This window comes from Xyrauchen texanus, chromosome 38, assembly GCF_025860055.1.
Source record: "Xyrauchen texanus isolate HMW12.3.18 chromosome 38, RBS_HiC_50CHRs, whole genome shotgun sequence".
NCBI lineage: Eukaryota > Metazoa > Chordata > Actinopteri > Cypriniformes > Catostomidae > Xyrauchen > Xyrauchen texanus.
Genome location: NC_068313.1, coordinates 19,304,837 through 19,325,663, shown reverse-complemented (window position 1 = coordinate 19,325,663; position 20,827 = coordinate 19,304,837). Strand labels below are relative to the sequence as shown.

General features: G+C 37.5%; 1 protein-coding gene across 1 annotated transcript in view; it reads left to right on the top strand.

Moving 5' to 3' along the window:
• The window catches only part of LOC127631455 (sortilin-related receptor-like), a 95,550-nt gene that overhangs the window by 26,382 nt on the left and 48,341 nt on the right, over nt 1-20,827 (top strand). Inside the window, exons 4-6 of the mRNA XM_052109567.1 lie at nt 304-465; nt 744-811; nt 9,902-10,082. Coding sequence (XP_051965527.1) covers nt 304-465; nt 744-811; nt 9,902-10,082 — 411 coding nt within the window. The remainder of the gene's footprint in view (nt 1-303; nt 466-743; nt 812-9,901; nt 10,083-20,827) is intronic.

Sequence of the window (20,827 nt, the reverse complement as noted above, 5' to 3'; positions counted from 1 at the left end):
CATTATCCAGCATGATTTGAGTGTTCCAAAAAACATCTTGTATGCTTCAGATGAAGCAAGGAAATGTGACAAAATCAAAACGTCTTAAGCTTACATTTGGTATTTTTTGTGTTGGGAGGGGGGTTCTGTGTCTGTCTGTGGTCTCAGACTGTTGAACCCCAATATACAGTTTATCTTGAATATAGCCATGCAGCTCTGAGAACATCTATGGTGCTGTTGACCAATTCATAAAGTGATTTTGTTTTATGCTTGCTGAAGTTGCAGTTTCTTTATCTATTTTTTTCTTCATTTCTTTTCTTCCAGTACCTGTTTACTGACACCATAAACAGTTATCTGTGGAACACCTTTGACTTCTGTAAAAGTGTCCAGGGCTTCTCTATCACATTCAAGCCCACAGATTTACTGCTGCATAGTAAGAGGCCAAACCTGGTGCTGGGTTATGACAGTTCACATCCAAATAAACAGGTATGTTTACTGATACACCTGATACAAGTGTTCTTTATAACTTTAGACAAAGGTGTCTACATTTTTGTAAGCTGTGTCTAGTTTTTGTAAGATAAATGGTACTGTTATTTTAGGCTTTTGGCTATTGGAGTTTGCCACAATATCATATGATATCGGCCACAATTTTCATATGAAAGTTGATTAATGAAAATGTGGAATGATATTGCATGTAATAAAAGAAACTGCTGCCTCCTGAACCACTCATCCCTCTTTGTGTTTCTTTTGTTTTTCTTTGGCAGCTGTGGAAATCCGATGACTTTGGTGAGACGTGGGTATTAATTCAGGAACATGTGAAGTCCTTCTTGTGGTAAGATCAGTGTTGTAGGCATTTTTTTTTAAAAGAACAGCAACAACATTTGCACTCACCCCGAGCATACATAGCAGATGTGGAATCTCAAGTCTGCAGATCCGACTCGAGTCGCACTTAAGTCGCAAAAAAAATGTCTTGCGACTCTACTCGGACTCGTAAATAATTGACTTGAGACTTGACTTAAAACTCTAAATCATTGTGAAATTGTGAAAAACAAGTCATTTTGCGACTGTTTTTCCAGCCGATGCGACTACAGAGTTGGCCAACTCTCCCACTCTCTCTCTCTCTCCATTTATGCATTGCCGTTTTCAATGCATAAAAAGTGGAATGAAACGGCTGTTCGCTGCCCGAATCAGTGGACAAAGCAGCCCGAGCATAGAGCAGCTTCGCTTACGCATCTCTCGGACCGGTGTCGAGCTCTCAACCTCACAGCTCACGTTACAGTGCTGCGAGCCTACGAGGACCAGTGAGAAGCACAGCGTTAGTCATGGAAACATTTTAATTCGGCACAGAATTCTCTGGTGCAAACCTCTCGGAGAGCAAACATCAAACAGCCCAACAAAACAGCCATGATGCTGAGAGAACATTGTGACATGCACCGATATAAATTAGCACACTTTTCACACATCACCACCATTATCATGAATTTACTATAGTAAAAACCAACTGTACTGTGATTATCTACTCAATGGTGTTGCAGCAGTGCAGTGCATAAAATAATGCATATACGGGTCAGGAGCTTCAGTTACTGTTTACATCAACCATCAGAATGGGGAAAAAATGTGATCTCATTGATTTTGAGCATGGATGATTGTTGGTGCCTGGCGGTTCTGGTTTGTTTATGTCTGTATCTGTTGATCTCCTGGGATTTTCACACACAACAGTCTCTAGTGTTTACTCAAAATGGTGCCAAAAACAAAAACATCCAGTAAGTGGCAGTTCTGTGGATGGAAATGCCTTGTTGATGAGAGAAGCCAACAGAAAATATCCAGACTGGTTAGAACTGACAAAGTCTACGGTAACTCCGATAACAGCTCTTTACAATTGTGGTGAGAAGAAAAGCATCTCAGAATGCTTTTCTGAGATGCGGGTTGGCGCTGTTTTGGCGGCACAGGGGGGACCTGCACAATATTTGGCAGGTTGTTTTCATGTTGTGGCTGATCGGTTTATATATGTTTTTTCTTTTGATTTTGTTTTTATAGTTTTAAATATGTGTAGAAAAATGTTTTTCTTTACAAAATAAGTTTGTCAGTAGTGATGATCCATGCTTAGTTTTACCTGAGGTTACCATAGTCTTGTTGCAATTAAATACCGCTGTTTAAACTATAAATACTATAGTACATTTTCATAAGGGTAAATGCTATATAGAATAAAGGGCTTTTAAGCCCTAAAGATTTATGGACAAAGCTAGTTTTCCTTGTCGCAAGGAGGAGGGTGGGGCCAGGCAGTTATGATGCACGCCCGGCCCCTAATCAGGGTAATCAAGCTGATGAGAGGGATAAAGGTGGCCGGAGGCGGCAGATCGGCAGAGAGAGAGCAACAGGCAGCTGCCCTGTATGCGTTTGTGTTGTATGTCTTTTGCTTTAAGTTGATCATTAAAATATTATTTATATTGTCAAGTCAGTTCTCGCCGCCTCCTTTCCCTTTTACCCGGTTACATCCTTCTGTGTAAAATCTGTTCTCTTTTAATGCAAAAATATTGATAGTTTATTGATTGATTCCTGAATAAAAATAAAATCCATGATTAATGTAAAACCTTATGTACTTTATTAAACATAAATCCCATAAAGGCAATCCCATAAAGTAGTCAGTTTTAATATTTCAAAATTAAATTAGCCTTAAACAGGGTTTATTAAACTAACCACAGGGCAAGGACACCAAAATGATTAGCTAATAATTCTGTTTACTGAAAATATGGAATTATGTTAGATACATATGCTGCTTACACACACTCACTGATTACATACATTTAAAATATTTCAAATTCTAATTTTGTGTTTTTCTAAAATAGTGTTGTCTCTGATTACATGTTAATTACATGTCTCTGATTATATGACATTTTTGAACCACGATATATCATGCCACGATAAACCGTTTCACCCCTATTGATTACTTGTGCACATCCCTAGTTGTCCCAGCTGTTAGTTAGTTACTATTTAACACTAGATGTACAATTAAGCACTTTGCAAGAGTAGATGCAAATTGCTCTGACTGTGTCCATCGTGAAATCTTTTCATGGAGTTTTATCTAGCGTGTATGTTTATAATTATTTGTGTCTGTGTATGTACGATCTGCTTAGATTGCCAATATCCTCATATTCCAGTCTACTTGATTGCACAGATAGTTGAATTATAGCTCATTATTGTGATTTCAAAACAGCTTAAGGGATGAGGCTCAGGAAGTTCACTGGGAAATCCAGTGTGTGCTCTTCATTCTACTCCACACTGGATTTGTGCTTCAGTGTAATTTGGAGAGGGTTGATAGCTTTGTGCTGCCTCACTCAATTCAAGAGTTTATGGAGGAATGTGAAACTATTGCTTTGGGTTGCAGCCAGTACTGAAGGTGTGCACAATCAGGTGCTGGCATCGAAAGCAAGCAGCAACTAGAAATAACTGAGCAGGGCTTATTTCGCTCCAAGTTCATAAACATTTTGCTCCAGGATGGGATCCAACCGAAGTCCGGAGCTAATTAGCGTGTTCAGACTACAGCCCATAATGAATATGATGTTATTAACTTTAGTTTAAAAGTGAAGTCGGTAATTTTTCAATATTAAAATACTTTCTCCCATTCCAAATGTAGAGACAATTGTAAGTTAGTAATTTTTATGGTGATTTTCCTGAATTGTGAAATATGTTATGAAAATAGAAAAAAGGTGTTTGGGAAACTATGTTTGCAATTAGTTTTTTTACACTAGTGGTGCATGAATTACACACTTCAACTAGGGCTGGGTGATAAAACGATATCAATATTTATCGCAATAAAAAAACTCCATGAAAATTACTCCACGATAAGCTTTTGAGTAATTTTCCTTTATTTAGCCTGTGTTCTACATCTAGACATGCGTGTTGCTAAAAACACTTGCAGTTTGACTTTCTTATCGTATGTTTCCACTGGCGCGTGCTTGAGCGAATGTGAGCAAGCGCTTTCAATTCCTTCCTATGGAAGCTGAGCGTCAAGCTCACGAGGTGGATTGTAAAATTGACAGCAGCGTGGGGCAAGCAGTTCCCTAGCGTTGGGAGTGGCTTTGTGTGGATTTCTTCCGCTTCAGTGGAAATGTAGCCTCAGACTGTATGAAGTTGCTATTGTCACTGCGTTCCGGATCCGGACCCCAGATTGATTCCATCTTGACTGCAAGACGTCATGACGACAGTTGCACCCTCTCATCGTCTCTAGTGAGCAGCGCGACAAAACAGCAGTGCCAGCTACATCATATCTGATCTATCTGCGCTGTATTCTTTAATATTTTTCTCTAGCGCTGAAACACGCTTCACTGATGCCCTGTCCCGGTCCGCACCCGCTTCCTCTTTTCCCCACAGGTGCGTAAACATGAGATGCGTGTTTCCAGAGCACCTTTAGACCATAAAGTTTTTTCTTTCTAGGTGTAGTTTTATTAATCAGCATGTTCCAAGCCTTTAATAATTAACAAACAGATATCTGTTCTAATTTTGTGAAATTATTCAGATTTCATCATCTCTGACAAGGATGAATGACAAAACAATTACTAGTTTGTAGCCTAGTCTTTCTCACTTTAATGAAAATAGAAAAATGATCATTCAGAATTTAACATTTTCAAAAGTTTCTCTCTGGAGATACCCCTGAACCCCCCCATACAGTATCATTCCTCAGTCACAAGGGCTTCTATTCATACTTGGATATCTGTATGTAAAGAAATATGAAAAAAAAAAAAATGTGTGTTACATTTTTTTTTATATTGAATTGATAAACTCTATAAAATATTGTAATATTTTCACAGAAGATCCCTCAGACACTACTGCATTGGCTGTGTCTGGGCCCCCAACGCAGTTTTGTAAAGACTATTTAGACTGTTTAGGATTTTTTTTTCTCTTCTTTTTTTGTAAATTAAAAAACAATTGCAGTGTGCAAATGTGATTGAATATCGTGATAAATATCGATATCAAATGATATGAAAAAGAATATTGTGATAATATTTTTTGCCATATCGCCCAGCCCTAACTTCAACTTTAAATACAATAATGTCTTATTGCCAGAATTTTTTTTTTACTTTATTGCATGTGAGTTTCATCCCTATTAGTCTCGGGGTATTGAAGGGACATAAACCAGAACAGAACCAACTAGAACAATCTTGTGCAAATAAACCGAAAAGAAGCTTAAGCAGACCACCAACCAGGCTTGAAGCACAATAAGCAGGCTTTACTGAGAATAATTAAACGTATTTACATATTTACATAAACATGTCCCAACAAAAGAAAACACAAAAATGGTGTAAAGGGAACGAGAGTGTTGCCAACAAAAAGACCATCTAACTAAAGGCAGAAAAGGCTTACTGAGAACAAAAACACAAAATTAATCTGCCTACTCTAACTAAAAACAAAATACCGTGTGTTACTAGACAGTGTTAAGGTCTACATGTTGGATATAGCCCCCACTATGTGCAGGGCCCCTAACCTGTTTCCAATTCAAAAATAAAACGAGCATCAAGAAAGGTCCAAGGACCTTACCAAGTCAAAAAAGAAAACAAAGCAAAGAAAACAAACTTAAAATCTTCACAACAAAAACCACAAGCAATACAAAACAGGTCTTCTTGTATAACAGCCATCTTGAATATTATAGACCTGGGCAATCTCAGGTTTCCATGTGGGATTGGCTTATAACACAAGACAGGCGGCGATTGGCTGGAACAAATGGAAATGGATGAACCAATGGGGGGCAGGCTCCTGCAACAGAAAACACACAGAGAAAAAACAAAACACATACGCCTAGAGGGCGTAACATGCACCGAGCAGGTCAACGTCTGTGCACTCTGTGGCTGGTTTGTGGTGGTAAAAAAAAAGGAGTCACTGTTCTCAAGTGTGAGGGCTGCAGTCAAGACAGCCTGTTGATTGCGGAACATTCAGCTTCTCTGATGAAGCCCAGAATGCATTATGTGTTAATAATTGATTGCGTCTGCCCAACATTGGCCCACTTAATCTGCTGTAATGGCAGTCAGTGCCTGTAAAGATGAGGCCCACTGCAGTGGCCCAACACAAATGACTGGGTGGCTGGCTCTAACAATGCTGCTATAAGTGTACTGGTGTATCTATTGTGGCAACATGAGCTCTTATGTTCTAGCTTATGGCCATGCTATGACTGTTGGATATGACGCCGGACTATTTCTCCTCAGGAGTTTAGACCCATAAAGATGTCTTTATATTTCTTCAAACTGAAGTTATACAAATGCAGGGATCTCCTGTACTCCACACACACATGTTCTTCATGTGCACATCCATTGTTTATTTACTTTCGTCTACTGTTGTTTACAGGCGATTACATCATCTCCTAATGCTTTTTCATGACAGCAACGGCTCAAATGTTAGTGTTAGCCAACTTCTGGACCCACTAATTAGTTTCAAATAAATCTAGGTGAATGCGCATTCTGCAAAAGACACGTGGTTAGAAAAATCGAGCTGTGCACTGTGGCAGGGCAGAGGGCGGGGCCGGGTCGTGATCATACACACCCGGTCCCGTATTGGGCTAATCAAGCCGCTGAGGTTTAAAGGTCGACTGCAGAGTATCGTGCTGGAGAGAGAGATCGTTAGCGGACATGTCCGTTATGTGTGTTTATGTCTTCTTTTAAGTTTATCATTAAAACTGTTATTTATATTGAAAAGCCGGTTCTCGCCTCCTCCTTGCCCATCATTAACTGTGTTACAGCACGTTCAGTGCTCAAGTACACTGCTGATGACAAAATTTGTCATCGTCTGATAGAAGTATACTTTGGGCTTCAAACTTTTGGTCTGTGATATGTGCTATAGACACAAGGCCTCAAATTCTGTGTTAAGGAATCAAATGCGCTTACAATTTTTTAACTGCCGTTCAATAAAATGGGGAATGAAAAAAATCCCAAATAATACTAGGAGAATCAGGAGCTGGATAGAGACGCGCTTTTCAGTGCGAGGATCGAATGTCCATTTGAAAAATAAAATAAATAATAATATATATATATATATATATATATATATATATATATATATATATATATATATATATATTTTCAAATGGACATTCGATCCCTCGCACTGAAAAGCGCGTCTCTATCCAGCTCCTGATTTTCCTAGTATTACATTTGCTTACATGGAATTAGTTTCAGTTTTCAAACTCATCATACAATATCTTTGGCTACATGATAATGGATAAATGGAGAATCACAAATTTTGCTTAGAAAAAATGCTTATTTCAGTGATATACAAAATCTGGGCATAAGGGTATTAAAAAGTAACATAATTTAATAGACGTTTTGACAAAATGTTATCTGTCTCAATCTATGCAAAAAAGCAATAAAGTTGTAAATCAAGAAGGTTACGGAGGTTTAATGATAGTGCCATATTAATTTACTATATAAGATGCAGAATGTTGTGGATAATAATGCAGTGGGGTAATATGATCCTAATGTCAACTGTCATGTCTGATTTTATTTCATCAATAAATTTATATTATTCAACTGGATAGGCTTGCACTTTCATTAAATATGTATTTTTGGAAAGAAAATTTAGATGTAATCAGAGACTATTTGACATTTTAACATATTTTAAATGTATGTAATCAGTGAGTGTGTGTAAGCAGCATATGTATCAAACATAATTCCATATTTTCAGTAAGCAGATTTATTAGCTAATATTTCCATTTTGTGTCACCATTGCCCTATTCTGGGGTGATTTTTAGTCCCAGTACATCTTTGATGAATCTTTTTATGGACAGCACTTTTAAAGGAAAGGAGTTTTGCGTATGTCTTTAAAGTAATAATAAATACAAAAATCTGAACTTTAGTGATTCAGACTTAGTTTAAAGAATTGTGAACCGAATCGTGAGATGAGGGAATTGTTACACCCCCACTTGCGACGAGCCAACACCCTAGTTGCAATCGCATAGCAATGCGACTAAACATTCTGGATCCTTAATGATAATTTTCAAACATCCTATTTATTTTCTAGTGAAATGTTCAGTGCTTTTAAATGTATTCTTGCAAATTTGCATTTAACCATCAGAAGGTAGAACCAAGTTCTGTCAAACAGGTTGCCTTTTGATTTTTATAGGTCAAACAAACAGACTCTGTGTGTGTTCCTGGGTGTGAATCATCTAGTTTGCTGACTGAATCCACTCTGCGCTCAATAGGTTTTCAGCCTTAATCTGAACAAACCAAAGGCTGAGCAGCAGAAGAGTTAAAAGATCCGTAAGCCTGTTATCCTTCTCTTACCCTGCTGTTGAACTCCCAGTCATGAAACAGAAGGAAAGCAACAGTGGTTTGTGTATTTGTTCCCCTTTGGGATAATCGCTTTATCCTTTAGCTTGGAGATTTAAGAGCCTGTCTCAACGATCAGTGAATTCAGGCCTTTGGTCCAGAGAGGAGAGCAGCAACATGCAGCCTTCTCTTGCGTCTCCCTTAAAATGCTGCCCTGTCCACCCTGTCTGTAGTCTTTATCGCCCACACTCACTCTGAATAATTTATCAGTTACATTGTGCTGGTGACAGATGAGGACAATTGGTTGCCACTTTGGTTCTGTGTTAGTTGAAATTTGAAAAGCTGCTTGCATTGGCTTGTCAGAGATAAGCAGATTTTTATCACATATAATGTTACAGCTCTGTTTGTGTGGTTGTATATCGATTTGTCTGGAAAACCTTTGGGGGAGGGGGGTGCATGTACATGTACACTACCAGTCAAATGTTTGGACACACTTGACTGTATTAGATTTCTCATGATCTTAAAAAAACTTCTAAAGTCTAATGCATACATTCTGGAAATTAGGTTAGTACACAAAAATAAATTGTGCCTACATATGTATTTTATATAAAGCAAACGTGAGTATAGTCGTAAGTTGTCGCAATTGGCAGTTTTTTTGGAAAAACGTAATTAATTTTTATCTGTTTTGGGTATCCTGTTGTTTTTGATAAAACAAAACCTTAAATTCTTAAAAAAAAAAATGTTTAATGTGGTTTGTCAAATTTTAAAATATAATATACTGTGTGTGTGTGTGTGTGTGTATATATATATATATATATATATATATATATATATATATATATATATATATATATATATATATATATATATATATATATATATATATTACACCTACATATACCATTAAAACCACCTGCATATTATTGTGTAGGTCCCCCTTGTGCTGCCAAAAGAGCACCTTCTGTATCTCAGCATAGCATTCTGAGATGATATTCTTCTCACCACAATTGAGAACAGAGCTGTTATCGGAGTTACCGTAGACTTTGTCAGTTCAAACTAGTCTGGCCAATCTTTGTTTGACCTCATCAACAAGGCATTTCCATCCATGGTTGATTGTTGGTACCAGGCGGGCTGATTAGAGTATTTCTGTATCTGCTGATCTCCTGGGATTTTCATGCACAACAGTCTCTAGAATTTACTCTTAATGGTGCCAGAAACACAAAACATCCAGTGAGGAGTAGTTCTGCTGATAGAAATGCAGTCTATGGTAACTCTGATAACAGCTCTTTATAATTGTGGTGAGAAGAATGTAATCTTAGAATGCTATTCTGAGATGGGAGTTGGCGCTGTTTTGGCGTCACGCGGTGGACCTACACAATATTAGGCAAGAGGTTTTAATGCTGTGGCTGATAAGTGTATATTACAAATTGTGTCTATAATTTCTATATTAGCATAATTATTCATTCATAATTGTATATTTTTAAAGTATAATTTGCTTATTTATTTTCAGATACTTCCATTTGTGTTATTTCATAGATTAGATTGAGTTCTGACTTTACTATTATTCTAAATCCTGGAAAAATGTTGTACTTAACAATAAGTTGGTGTTTCTAAACTTTTTACTGGTAGTAAATGTCTAAGTATGTCTGTCTGTCTATGCATCCCTTCAGGGGTGTAGAGCCATACGACAACCCCACCACAGTGTTCGTCCAGCGGAACGAGCCCCAAGGAGACTCTAGCATCCTCAGCAGCACAGACTTCTTCCAGACCGAGCAAAATCGTAGAGTAATCCTGGAGAAAGTGGACAGCTTCCAGCTACGAGACAAGTACATGTTTGCCACCACCACCAGGGTAAGGACTCACCCAGGAGACCAGAGCTAGATACAATCAAAGGATAATTTTGTAGCTTCAGGCTTTTATATAGCAAGAGAAGGGGTAGAATAAGCAGCGCTGAGCTAGAATGAAAAACAGAACATTTAGAGAGTGCAGAGGCTCAGATCTGTGCCAACCTCAGCTGAATGCCTCTCCTGTGAGTGTGAGTAAACACTCTTCAGAACGATCCTGCTCAAGATGTACAGACAGTGATAACAGGCTCATTCAAAGCCTGAGAGATGGATGAGGAGGTTTGCTGCCCTTTGTGGCAGGATGGTAATCCATGCAGATGACGCTCTATAAGAACACAAAAGGGCAACTATGGGATGAACTTACTTTGATATCACTCACAGGGATGTGGCTGCCTCATTAAGTTTGATCTGGTAATATAAGGATGGTGTTTGTAGTGGTGAATGATCAGAGGTGGGTAGAGAAGCCAAAAGCTTTAGTAGCTCAAGTAAAAGTACAATTACTTTAAAAAAATAATAACTCAAGTAGAAGTAAAAGTAATAATATTAAAAATAAGCACAAGAATCGTGAGAGAACTTCAATGACTGTAATTTATGAACGTCAGTTAGAACACTGAACGCACTTGCGATAATGCTTAGAATGCAATACTTGTGTATTGTGAATTGTGGTCTGATGCACGAAATAGAGCTTGTGTTGTTAGAAGTGTTTGCGTTCATGCACTTATGTAGAGTATATTTTGGCCTTTAGAATAGCTGTCTGCAATGATTTGCATGTGATCAAATTTTATCCATTTGTTCAGACAGTGTAGTTGATGTCTAGAAACTACATTCGAATATTTATCTCAAATATTTTCAAAATGAGAATTAAATTAGAATTTTAAAGTCAGCTGATTTTCAAATTGATTTTGTTTCCTTAGTCCACAAGAGGGTGGAAAGAATAGATAAACTATCCAGCATTGTGTAAAATTATTTCAAATAACTTTCATGGCTGTTAAAAAAGATCATTCCATTTTCAACTGTGCATAAAATAAATAAATAAAACATTTTTGTCAGCCCATATATTCAAATGTTAATTCAAAAGTAAAATGAGTGGGGAAAACGCTTCAATAGACGGTTAACATGGTATTAAACTTGCACTGATGCAACAGTATACTACCCCAGACTCAAGCTCCATAATCACAACAGTGATTCATTACAGTAGTATGTAGGATAGCAATATTCTAGATAGCAGTGGTATTCTGCTGAACTTGGTGGTGAAGTAGCCCAGACTGTGATCCCAGGCCAGGGGCTGTTCAAACAGATGGAACACAACAGAATGGAACCGATTGAGAGTTTGAACTACTGGCAAAAGCCCATTGCTTAATCTGAGAATTATTGCTTATAAGTAGAGGTTGACTGATATGGGTTTTTTTAATGGCCGATGCCGATATCCAGAGAGCAGGGTGGCCGATAGGTTGATACAATGCCGATATATCACACACTTTTACTTTGGGCTGCATCCGAAAATGTAGGCAGCTGACTTGCTACCTAATCAGTTAATGGTTTAACAAACAGCAGTTTTTAATGAATGGAACTCTTATGGAAAATGGTCTCCAAACAGTTTGAAAAGAAATTTAGTTTCATCCTACCTCCATATACAGCCTCCGGAGGCAGGATTTTACCATTTTTGTATGCAGCCTTGAAATGTACTCATGCGCTCGTGCAAATCCAGCGCAAGCAACAATCTTCTGACAATTTAAACGGCCTGGATCACCTGTTTGGATTGTCACAGGTCAGACCGTCATGATTTGTGAATGAAAGGAACTTTTGTTCCTAATCCTGACATTTTGATTCTGGCTGATAGGATACACGCTTCATAGGAAGATATCAGATGAGTGCTCGATGGAAGAAAACACTGGATTTTCGTGAGGTTCGTGAATTACAACTGTTTAAACGAGATATATATATTTGCAGATTATAATAGAAGATATTTGCATTTTTATCATTAGAAGATTTACAGGGAACTGTTGAGGGGATTTGACAGCCCTAATGTCTGGTGTAATCAATGTCGATATCTACATCAGTTGCAATAGTAATGTAAGCTCCAGACAATATTACACGATTTGTGTGACCTGAAAAAAAACTACTTGAAATCCGCTCCGACTGAGACAGGTTCCAAATAAATAAATAAATACATACATATTTTAACACTATATGGATGTGCTTCTGATCAGGTTTGTAAATATAAGGTTTTGAGTGTTTTTTTAGTTGTTCAGATTACAAACAGCAAAACAGACTTGAGTGGCGTATGCCAAAAAAAAATCTACATTTTGCTGCCTTTGTAAACAAGCATAAGTCACTTTGCAATTTGCTTAATGACTCTAGCAACTACACAAATAACAAATGTAGCATAAAGGGACAAAGGCTATATCTATCAAATTCTCATACTTGCATCATGTCCAAGATGGGAACAATATACTGCTTGAAATGTTTGTTTTGATATGATATGCCTCCATTAAGTTTTGCATACTTGGTTGCTAAAAACAATGACTGTCTAGACTCTGTGTCTAAGACGACCACAGCTAGTGTTACATTTCACTGTTGCGCTCACACTTGAGTGTACTCAGTGGTTAATCATTTCCATCCAGTGTAGGCTGGCATCTCACCAACCTCATCCCAATGCATATGGTTGACTGCTCAGAACTAGATGAAGCATCTGTCAGATGACATAAGGCACTGCCATGCTGGGTATTGAAGAAGACGACCTGAATCACCCATTAAAGTGGCAAGAATCTCAATGCAGTTTCAGGAAACCAGAGACTCAGTGGGAGTTTGAGGGCTGTTTATGAGCGGTGCTGTGCAGATAGCATCATCACTGGCCTTCTCGAGAGCACTGCGGAGGTTCTGCCTGCCTGACAGCTCTAATCTATGTTCCTTTAATGAAGTTGTGGCTTGGTTTCCCTGGGGTGCTTCTAACCACTCATGCACCGCTTATAGGCGTTCTGTTGCCCAGTGCCGCCATATGGTCTTATCTTCAACACTTCACTGTACTAATGCCAGTGAGTGCTGCTGGTCTTATAACAAGAAACTGTTTTATAGTTACTCCCATTGTTCTTGTTTATGGAAGATTGTGCACTACAGATCCTGAACGCCAGTGGTTTTCAATGCCATCTGTATCTAATTTCATAGATCTGCATTTTGTTTAATAGAGCATCACTTTGCTTTACCTTAACGTTAAAGCAACAGCTAATTGAAACCCATAACCCAGGGGTTCTTTAACTTTGAAACGCAAGCCATTTTTTAGGTCCCAAAATTGTATAAATTCTAGGATCACAATCACATAGAGGACAAAGTAGTTCTCAAGAATAACACATTTAGTTATTTAACTACTTAGTTTCTTTATTATTGACTGCCGTGTCATACTGTTTTTTTACAGCATCTCGTGCCGCTTTTTAAGGCTCTGTGTCAAGTTAATAGTAGTTCAACTCTAGTAAAATTGTAAGACAAAAACTGTCTCAAGACCCCCTGCATTTTGCTGCTTTCCGTTGTGCTCCATCTTGCTGTTTTATAGTTGAAAGCACATATATATCTGCTTAAACCCTGCAGATTTAAAAATTGGTGGCTAATTTGTCCCGCACTGTTTTTGCACCAGATATTAATTATAATTGCTTGTTAAGGAGAGGTGTGCTATTATTTTTAGAACCAATCAGAAAACAAACAAATACGACAAAAAAAGGCCAAAAAAATCACATAGATCTACATTGAAGGAGGGACCAAAGCCGTATCTAGGGACCAGAATACCATAAAGAAATGGCGTGCTCCAGTTGTTCTCATTCATGGAAGATGAATGCCAGGATCTCAAATGCCACTGGTTTTGAAGGCCATCTGTAATTCATTTCATAGAGCATACCTTTGGTGTTGAAGCATTGCACAGAACAAAAGAGAAAAAATGCACCCATGTTTTAAATGACTTTTCAGACCATTCCACAACCGGCTATTGGAAATTTGCTAGTCTCAGAGAAGTCACAGTCTCAGAGAAGTTTTTTTAATAGATTTGGTTATTTTGCTTGCTGAGTGGATGGATTTACAACAGGATAGTCATAGTGGTAATTATGGTTAGACCGTTCAACTCCTTTTAGGGTTTGTGGGTTTGTCTGCTAAACTAATTAAACAAGATTATCACAAGGACAGTAAATAGATGTCCATGATAAGATTAGGGATAGGTTCGGATGATCAACAACCAACTAGCCGTATAGGGAGTTTATGTATATTTTTATTTATTTATTTTTTTTTTTACTTTGGTATTTTTATAGAGGTGCTTTAAAGGGGATGCATTTAAAGAATGGGTTTTAGCATGCTGACAACACACTGTGCTTTGGTGTCCTAACAATAACAGTAGCTGTGGCACTGTCAGTATGCTAAAACTCTCTCTGAGAAGTTAATTCTTTAAAATTGTCCTGCTATAGCCAATAAAAAGCACTGCTTTTCTAAAAGAATTATCAGCAAATATTTTAACTGTTGGTCTATGTACACGTGCAACATCTTTTAGCATCTCTCGCCATGAGTGTTACATTTTAATGACGACTGAAGTAGGGATGGGAATGGTAAAGAATTTAACGATTCCGGTTCCGATTCCTCCTAACAATTCCGGTTCCTTAACAATTCCAGTAATGATTCCAGTAATTCTTTTAGTACCTTTTTTAAAAATTATTATTTGGGAATGAGAAATGCAATTATTTATGTATTTACTACCTTCTGCTGTCTGCTACCAAATGATGAGATCATTTCAGGCTTCTACAGAGTGATATAATAAATCAAAAATACATTTAATACAATTCTTTTTAAAGGTGTGTTTGCAATCTACAATCCAATAATAGATCCTAACTATATTTTAAATTAACAAATCTAAACCAGCAAGAAATGTGATGGCTTATTTCATTAATTAATTTAATCTTTTATAAAATTATACTTATTACAACAAACCTCGTCGATCTTTAATTATACATTGTCATATGAACAACCACTCAGTAACTGCACTGCTTGGTTTAATAGAGACATGGGTCATCATTAGATAAACAGTAACAGTTCCAGAGACAGTTTAGACTATTTTTTTGTTGTCTAATGTTGTACTTCAGGCTTGTGAGACTTACACATTTCTTATTTAATTTAGAGCTTGACATTCATAACTTGCACATCAGTATATACGTTTATTTGTATACCGGACTGTACTGGAAGTGCTGTCTACAGTATTTCACAGTGTAGATTCAAAAGAACCAGCTCATTAGATTGATATTTTCTATCACTGTATGTTTCATGCTATAGATTCAAAAGAACCAGATCATTTTAATAATTATTTTGTGAATCAAAATATCCCGAAAGCATATACACTACCGTTTAAAAGTTTGGGGTCACTTGACTGGAATGTTTCTCATGATCTTAAAAATCTTTTGATCTGAAGGCGTATGATTAAATGTTTGAAATTAGATTTGTAGACAAAAATATAATTGTGTCACCATGTTTTTACCAAAAAAAAGTTTTTTAATTTGATAACTTGGACCAAATAATTAATAAAAGCGGCCAATAATTGCTCAACATAGATGGGAACTCCTTCAATACTGTTTAAAAAGCATCCCAGCGTGATACTTCAAGAAGTTGTTGAGAAAATGTCAAGAGTACATGTCTGTAAATTCTAAACAGAGGGTGACTACTTTGAAGATGCTAAAATATAACACAGTTTTGATTTAATTTAGATCGTTTTAGTCATCATAATTCCCATATTTCCATTTCTATTATTCCATAGTTGTGATGACTTTACTGTTATTCTAAAATGTGAAAAAAACAATAACAAAAAATTAAGGAATTAGTAGGTAACCCTAAATGTTGAACGGTAGTGTATGTTTCAAGCTGTAGTTTCAAAAGAGCCAGCACGAGAAATGTTCGATCGGTAATCAAATACATTGGTAGTTAATGGAACCGAAAGTCACAAAGATCATAGGATTCCAGGACTTTTTTAAAGAATGGAGCTGGTTCTGATCAAGAACCGGTTCTCGAATCCCAACCCTAGACTGAAGTCATGAAACTTAAGTCAAGTTTAAAATAATTCAGTGTCACAAGACTTTGTTTTGTGTTTTGTTCCAGTGTGCTTCGTCCAGCATATTTTTTTGCATGCAATAACACATCCTGTGTGAAGGCCTTTTAAAGCTGTGTACACACTGCCAGTGACATTGCGGGAGACAGCGACACCATCCCATTCATTTTCAATGAGAGCTGGCGACTTCCAGCGGCAGGAGCTGTCGCGGCCTTTGGCGACCAGATGTGGGTGTGTCCAGCGACGCAACAAAGTTGAGACAAGTTTCAAAATGAAGAGCGACTTACGGGAGCGACAGCCAATACAAGAGAAGTGATCCTTCTCTCTCTCTCACTCAGCTCCTGCAGTAATGGAAAGATCAGGGGACCCACCCTCTGCAGCAGCTCACTGATTCGCTGTCAACAGCAATGGAAGGGCGTCCGTGAATGTCATTTATAAACATTAATAGGCAACCAGTAGTGGGAACGCAGCTTAAGAATTTTGAATCATTGGTGTCTGATGGACATGACTCTTAAGCCTTAACCAGTCTGAAAGCCTATTCCCGCAGGAGGTGAAGCGAATTATACACTTATAAAATACCAATGACAGCTCAGCTGTGAACGATTTGGTGATAGCACAGCAATAACGATTACATAATTTTGTGCAGAAACCACCACATTTTTGCTATACAAACAAAGGCTAGCAGAGTGCACTGACAGTCACAGCAATAGTAGTAATATAATTATGAATCCGAAAAGGTATCTTTAAAATAGTGATACAGAGGCAAAGATGCCGCAATATATATTAAATTAGAGATGTGAGAAATCTCGTATGATTAAATGCAAAGGCAAAAAAGCAGCAATATGGAATACATGTTGAATAAAATCCATTTAAGATCAGATTGTTTTTTAAATGCGATGAAGCAATATTATTTGTTAAGAAAACTGTTTCTGTTTTAAAGATATTTGATGTAATGAATACACTCACTGCTGGTTCAGGATTTCGTCCTGGGGATCCTTCAGTGTTTAATGATGGTGGTCATAACAGCTTTCTGTGCTTTAGTGCCACCAGAGCGTTGATTTTGGTTACTGTAGCAACTTCTGACATCCAAAGATCATATTTTATTGGTCAAAGTATTTCATCACCGGACAAAGAAAAAAAAATGTACACTCAATGTAAAAAAAAAGCCTTGCTCGCTTCAGGTGTAAATGGCTCATTAGGATTCCATTGTTTCAATTCAAAATGTTGATCACGCGACAAAACGCTGTGCAATTTTGTGTTTGGTGTGCAAGGGCCTTAATTATACAGAGCTTCCTTAAGAGTAACTAAATGACTAGCAGACAACCCACTAAATATGTATCATAGACAAGATAGGCAAAGAGTAAATAGGCCAGTGCAAGCTGTCTGTAATTCTTCTGGCTAGGTTGGTTGTAAATTACCCTTCGCTTGAGGGGAGGGAAAAGTGACAGACTTGTTGAGACCTTGTCTTGTTGATGGCTGTGTATGGCCTGGCATAGACCCTGTAGGCCAGTCCTGGCCCTGGAGCTCTCTTATACACACACACACACACACACACACACACACACACACACACACACACACACACACACACACACACACACACAGCTCACTGACCAAACACAAAGTATCTTGCCACACAGATATCGCTGATGTCACATCACTTCTTTTTCTGTCTTTTCATCCTCTTTTCTTTCAGTTAATGTGTCTCTGTGACTCACTCTCTTGCTCTCATTGTGCTGAGTCCCTCTATCTTCAGCCAGCTAATAGGATTACTATAATGAATATCACATGAGCCTTTGGCAGCGAGAAGCTTCTTAGACTAATTAAAGCTGTGGAAACCAAGATCCTATCATCTGATGGATTTATCCATAATGTTATAGAGATACTTAGTAATAATTGAGCCTTTTTTCCTCTCACGTCCTCACCTTCTTTTAGCCCTGCGAGCTGTTTCAGTGATAACCTGGTTTCAGAGTTTAAAATGAATTTTGATAAAGGAATACAGCTCCTGAAAAAATTAAGAAACCACTGCAAAATTATCAGTTTCTCTAGATTGACTATTTATATGTATGTGTTTGAGTAAAATTCAAATACATTTTTTTATTCTATAAAGTACTGACAACATTTCTTGGCATGCTCTCTTTCCAGTGTTTCACATTGATGTTGGGTGACTTTATGCCACACCTGGGATAAAAATTTAAGCAGCTTGGCTTTGTTTGATGGCTTGTGGCCATCCATCTTCCTATTGATCACATTGCAGAGGTTTTCAATGGGGTTCGGGTCTGGAAATTGGGCTGGCCATGACAGGGTCTTAATCCGGTGGTCCTCCATCCACACCTTGATTGACCTGGCTGTGTGGCATGGCACATTGTCATGGAAGATGGAAGGAGAGTTTGAATTTAACTCTCAATCACAGCATTAACTCTCAATCACAGAGACAGCATTAAATTGGTCCTAATAACATACTACATTTATTACAACAGAACAATTGTATGTGTATCTTAATGTGTATATTGAACAACACATTTGATTCGAGTGAGTGATTCAGATGTTAATTCAGTAACTATACAACTATAGAGTGATTTTTTTTTAGACTGATAATTTGTGTCTTTTTAACTGATTCAATATAAGAATCGACTCAGTAATTCATTCTTGAATCGGCTTCTCTAGTCACACTTCATTTGTTTTGGCATGTAACCAACGAAGCAGTAAAAACAACACAGTATAATGTTGTGTTTTCTATTTACTGTTTTAGTGGTACACACTCAGCACATTTACATGCACTTTAAAAGTTAAATGTCATTCTGACAAAAGCAATAATTTGTCTTATTAAAATGTTAAGTAAATGCTTTAGTCAGACTGAAATCGTACCAGTCTTTTTTGCGAAGTCTGTGAAACGCAGTGCAGGAAACACAGTGACACATTATTACAGTATCTGCTTTGGTTTCATTACCAGGGTATTGTTAAATGCCTCCTCCACAATGACGCCAAAGTGACTCCAAAGCCAAAGTTTCATTAGACCACCTGTGCAAAAAATTATCCCATTCACGTTGGCATGTAAGAATAGAAGGCTTCTTACAGGTGAATTTTGAAGTCAAGTTTGTTGTCAGGGACACTTTGTTGCTATGGTGTCAGAATGAGAGATGACGTTTGCTCACAGAGGTTTGTGGGGAACTGAATATGAATGCTTAATGATACTTCAAGTGCTAAAATTGAAGGGTGGATGTACGTGTCAGGTGCAAATGGCACCTTGGGAGAAAATATTCGACCTTTGTCCACCTGACAGGATTCGTTAACAATTCAATCACACACACAACTTGTGCAGCCAACCATGCAGCACCTCTGCCAGAAAGGTGGTAGTTATGATGCTATTGAAATTCACAATACCACCTTTCAGCCTTTGAGATTGCATCTTGATACATTTATTTGCATAATCAAAAAACAGTCCATCCACCCATTACAAAAAAAGTGTTGTGGTACTGTATCAGATAATAATACCATAGCACTTTGATTTTATGGTGCTAACTTGATACATGTGCAAAAATATAACTTAGTGGTACTATGTTCAATGTCCAAAAAAATATGGTCATACAATTATACTTTTTGATACTATATTAAGTGACTTTTAAATGATGGTTTTCCTTGGTAATTTGATATACACTGGCAGCCAAAGATTTTGCTGCTTCGGAAGGAAATTGGAACTTAAATTCACCAAAGTGACATTCAACTGATCACAACGTATAGTCAGGACATTACTGATGTAAAAAACAGCACCACTATTTGAAAAAAGTTGTTTTTGATCAAATCTAGACAGGCCCCATTTCCATCAGCCATCACTCCAACACCTTAACCTTGAGTAATCATGATAATTTGGTACTAAAAAAACACACCATTATATCAAAAAAGTTGAAAGGTATTTGGCTCATTAAATGAAGCTTAACATTGACTTTGTGTTTGTTTTTGAGTTGCCACAGTATGCAATAGACTGGCATATCTTAAGGTCAATTTTAGGTCAAAAATGGCAAAAAAGAAACTCATCAGTCAATCAATGTTTTGAGGAATGAAGGCTATACAATGCTTGAAATTGCCAAAAACTGAAGATTTCATACAAAGGTGTTCACTACACTCTTCAAAGACGAAGGACAACTGGCTCCAACAAGGACAGAAAGAGATGTGGAAGGCCAGATGTACAACTAAACAAGAGGATAAGTACATCAGAGTCTCTAGTTTGAGAAATAGACGCCTCACATGTCCTCCGCTGACAGCTTCATTGAATTCTACCCGCTCAACACCAGTTTCATGTACAACAGTAAAGAGAAGACTCAGGAGTGCAGCCTTATGGGAAGAATTGCAAAGAAAAAGCCACCAACAGACATTGGACAACAGATAATTGGAAAAGAGTGTTATGGATCTGAACCCCATTGAGCTTTTGTTGGATCAGCTAGACTGTAAGGTGTGTGTGAAGTGTCGGACAAGACACATCTATAGCAAGTGCTACAGGAAGTGTGGTGTGAAAGGTCACCGGAGTATCTGGACAAACTGACAGCTAGAATGCCAAAGATCTGCAAAGATGTCATTGCTGCACGTTGAGGGTTTTTTGATGAGAACTCTTTGAAGTAGTTTAAGTAAAAAAAAAAATTCAAATTGTAATAGTATTTTTTCACTTTATTAATGTCCTGATTATACATTGT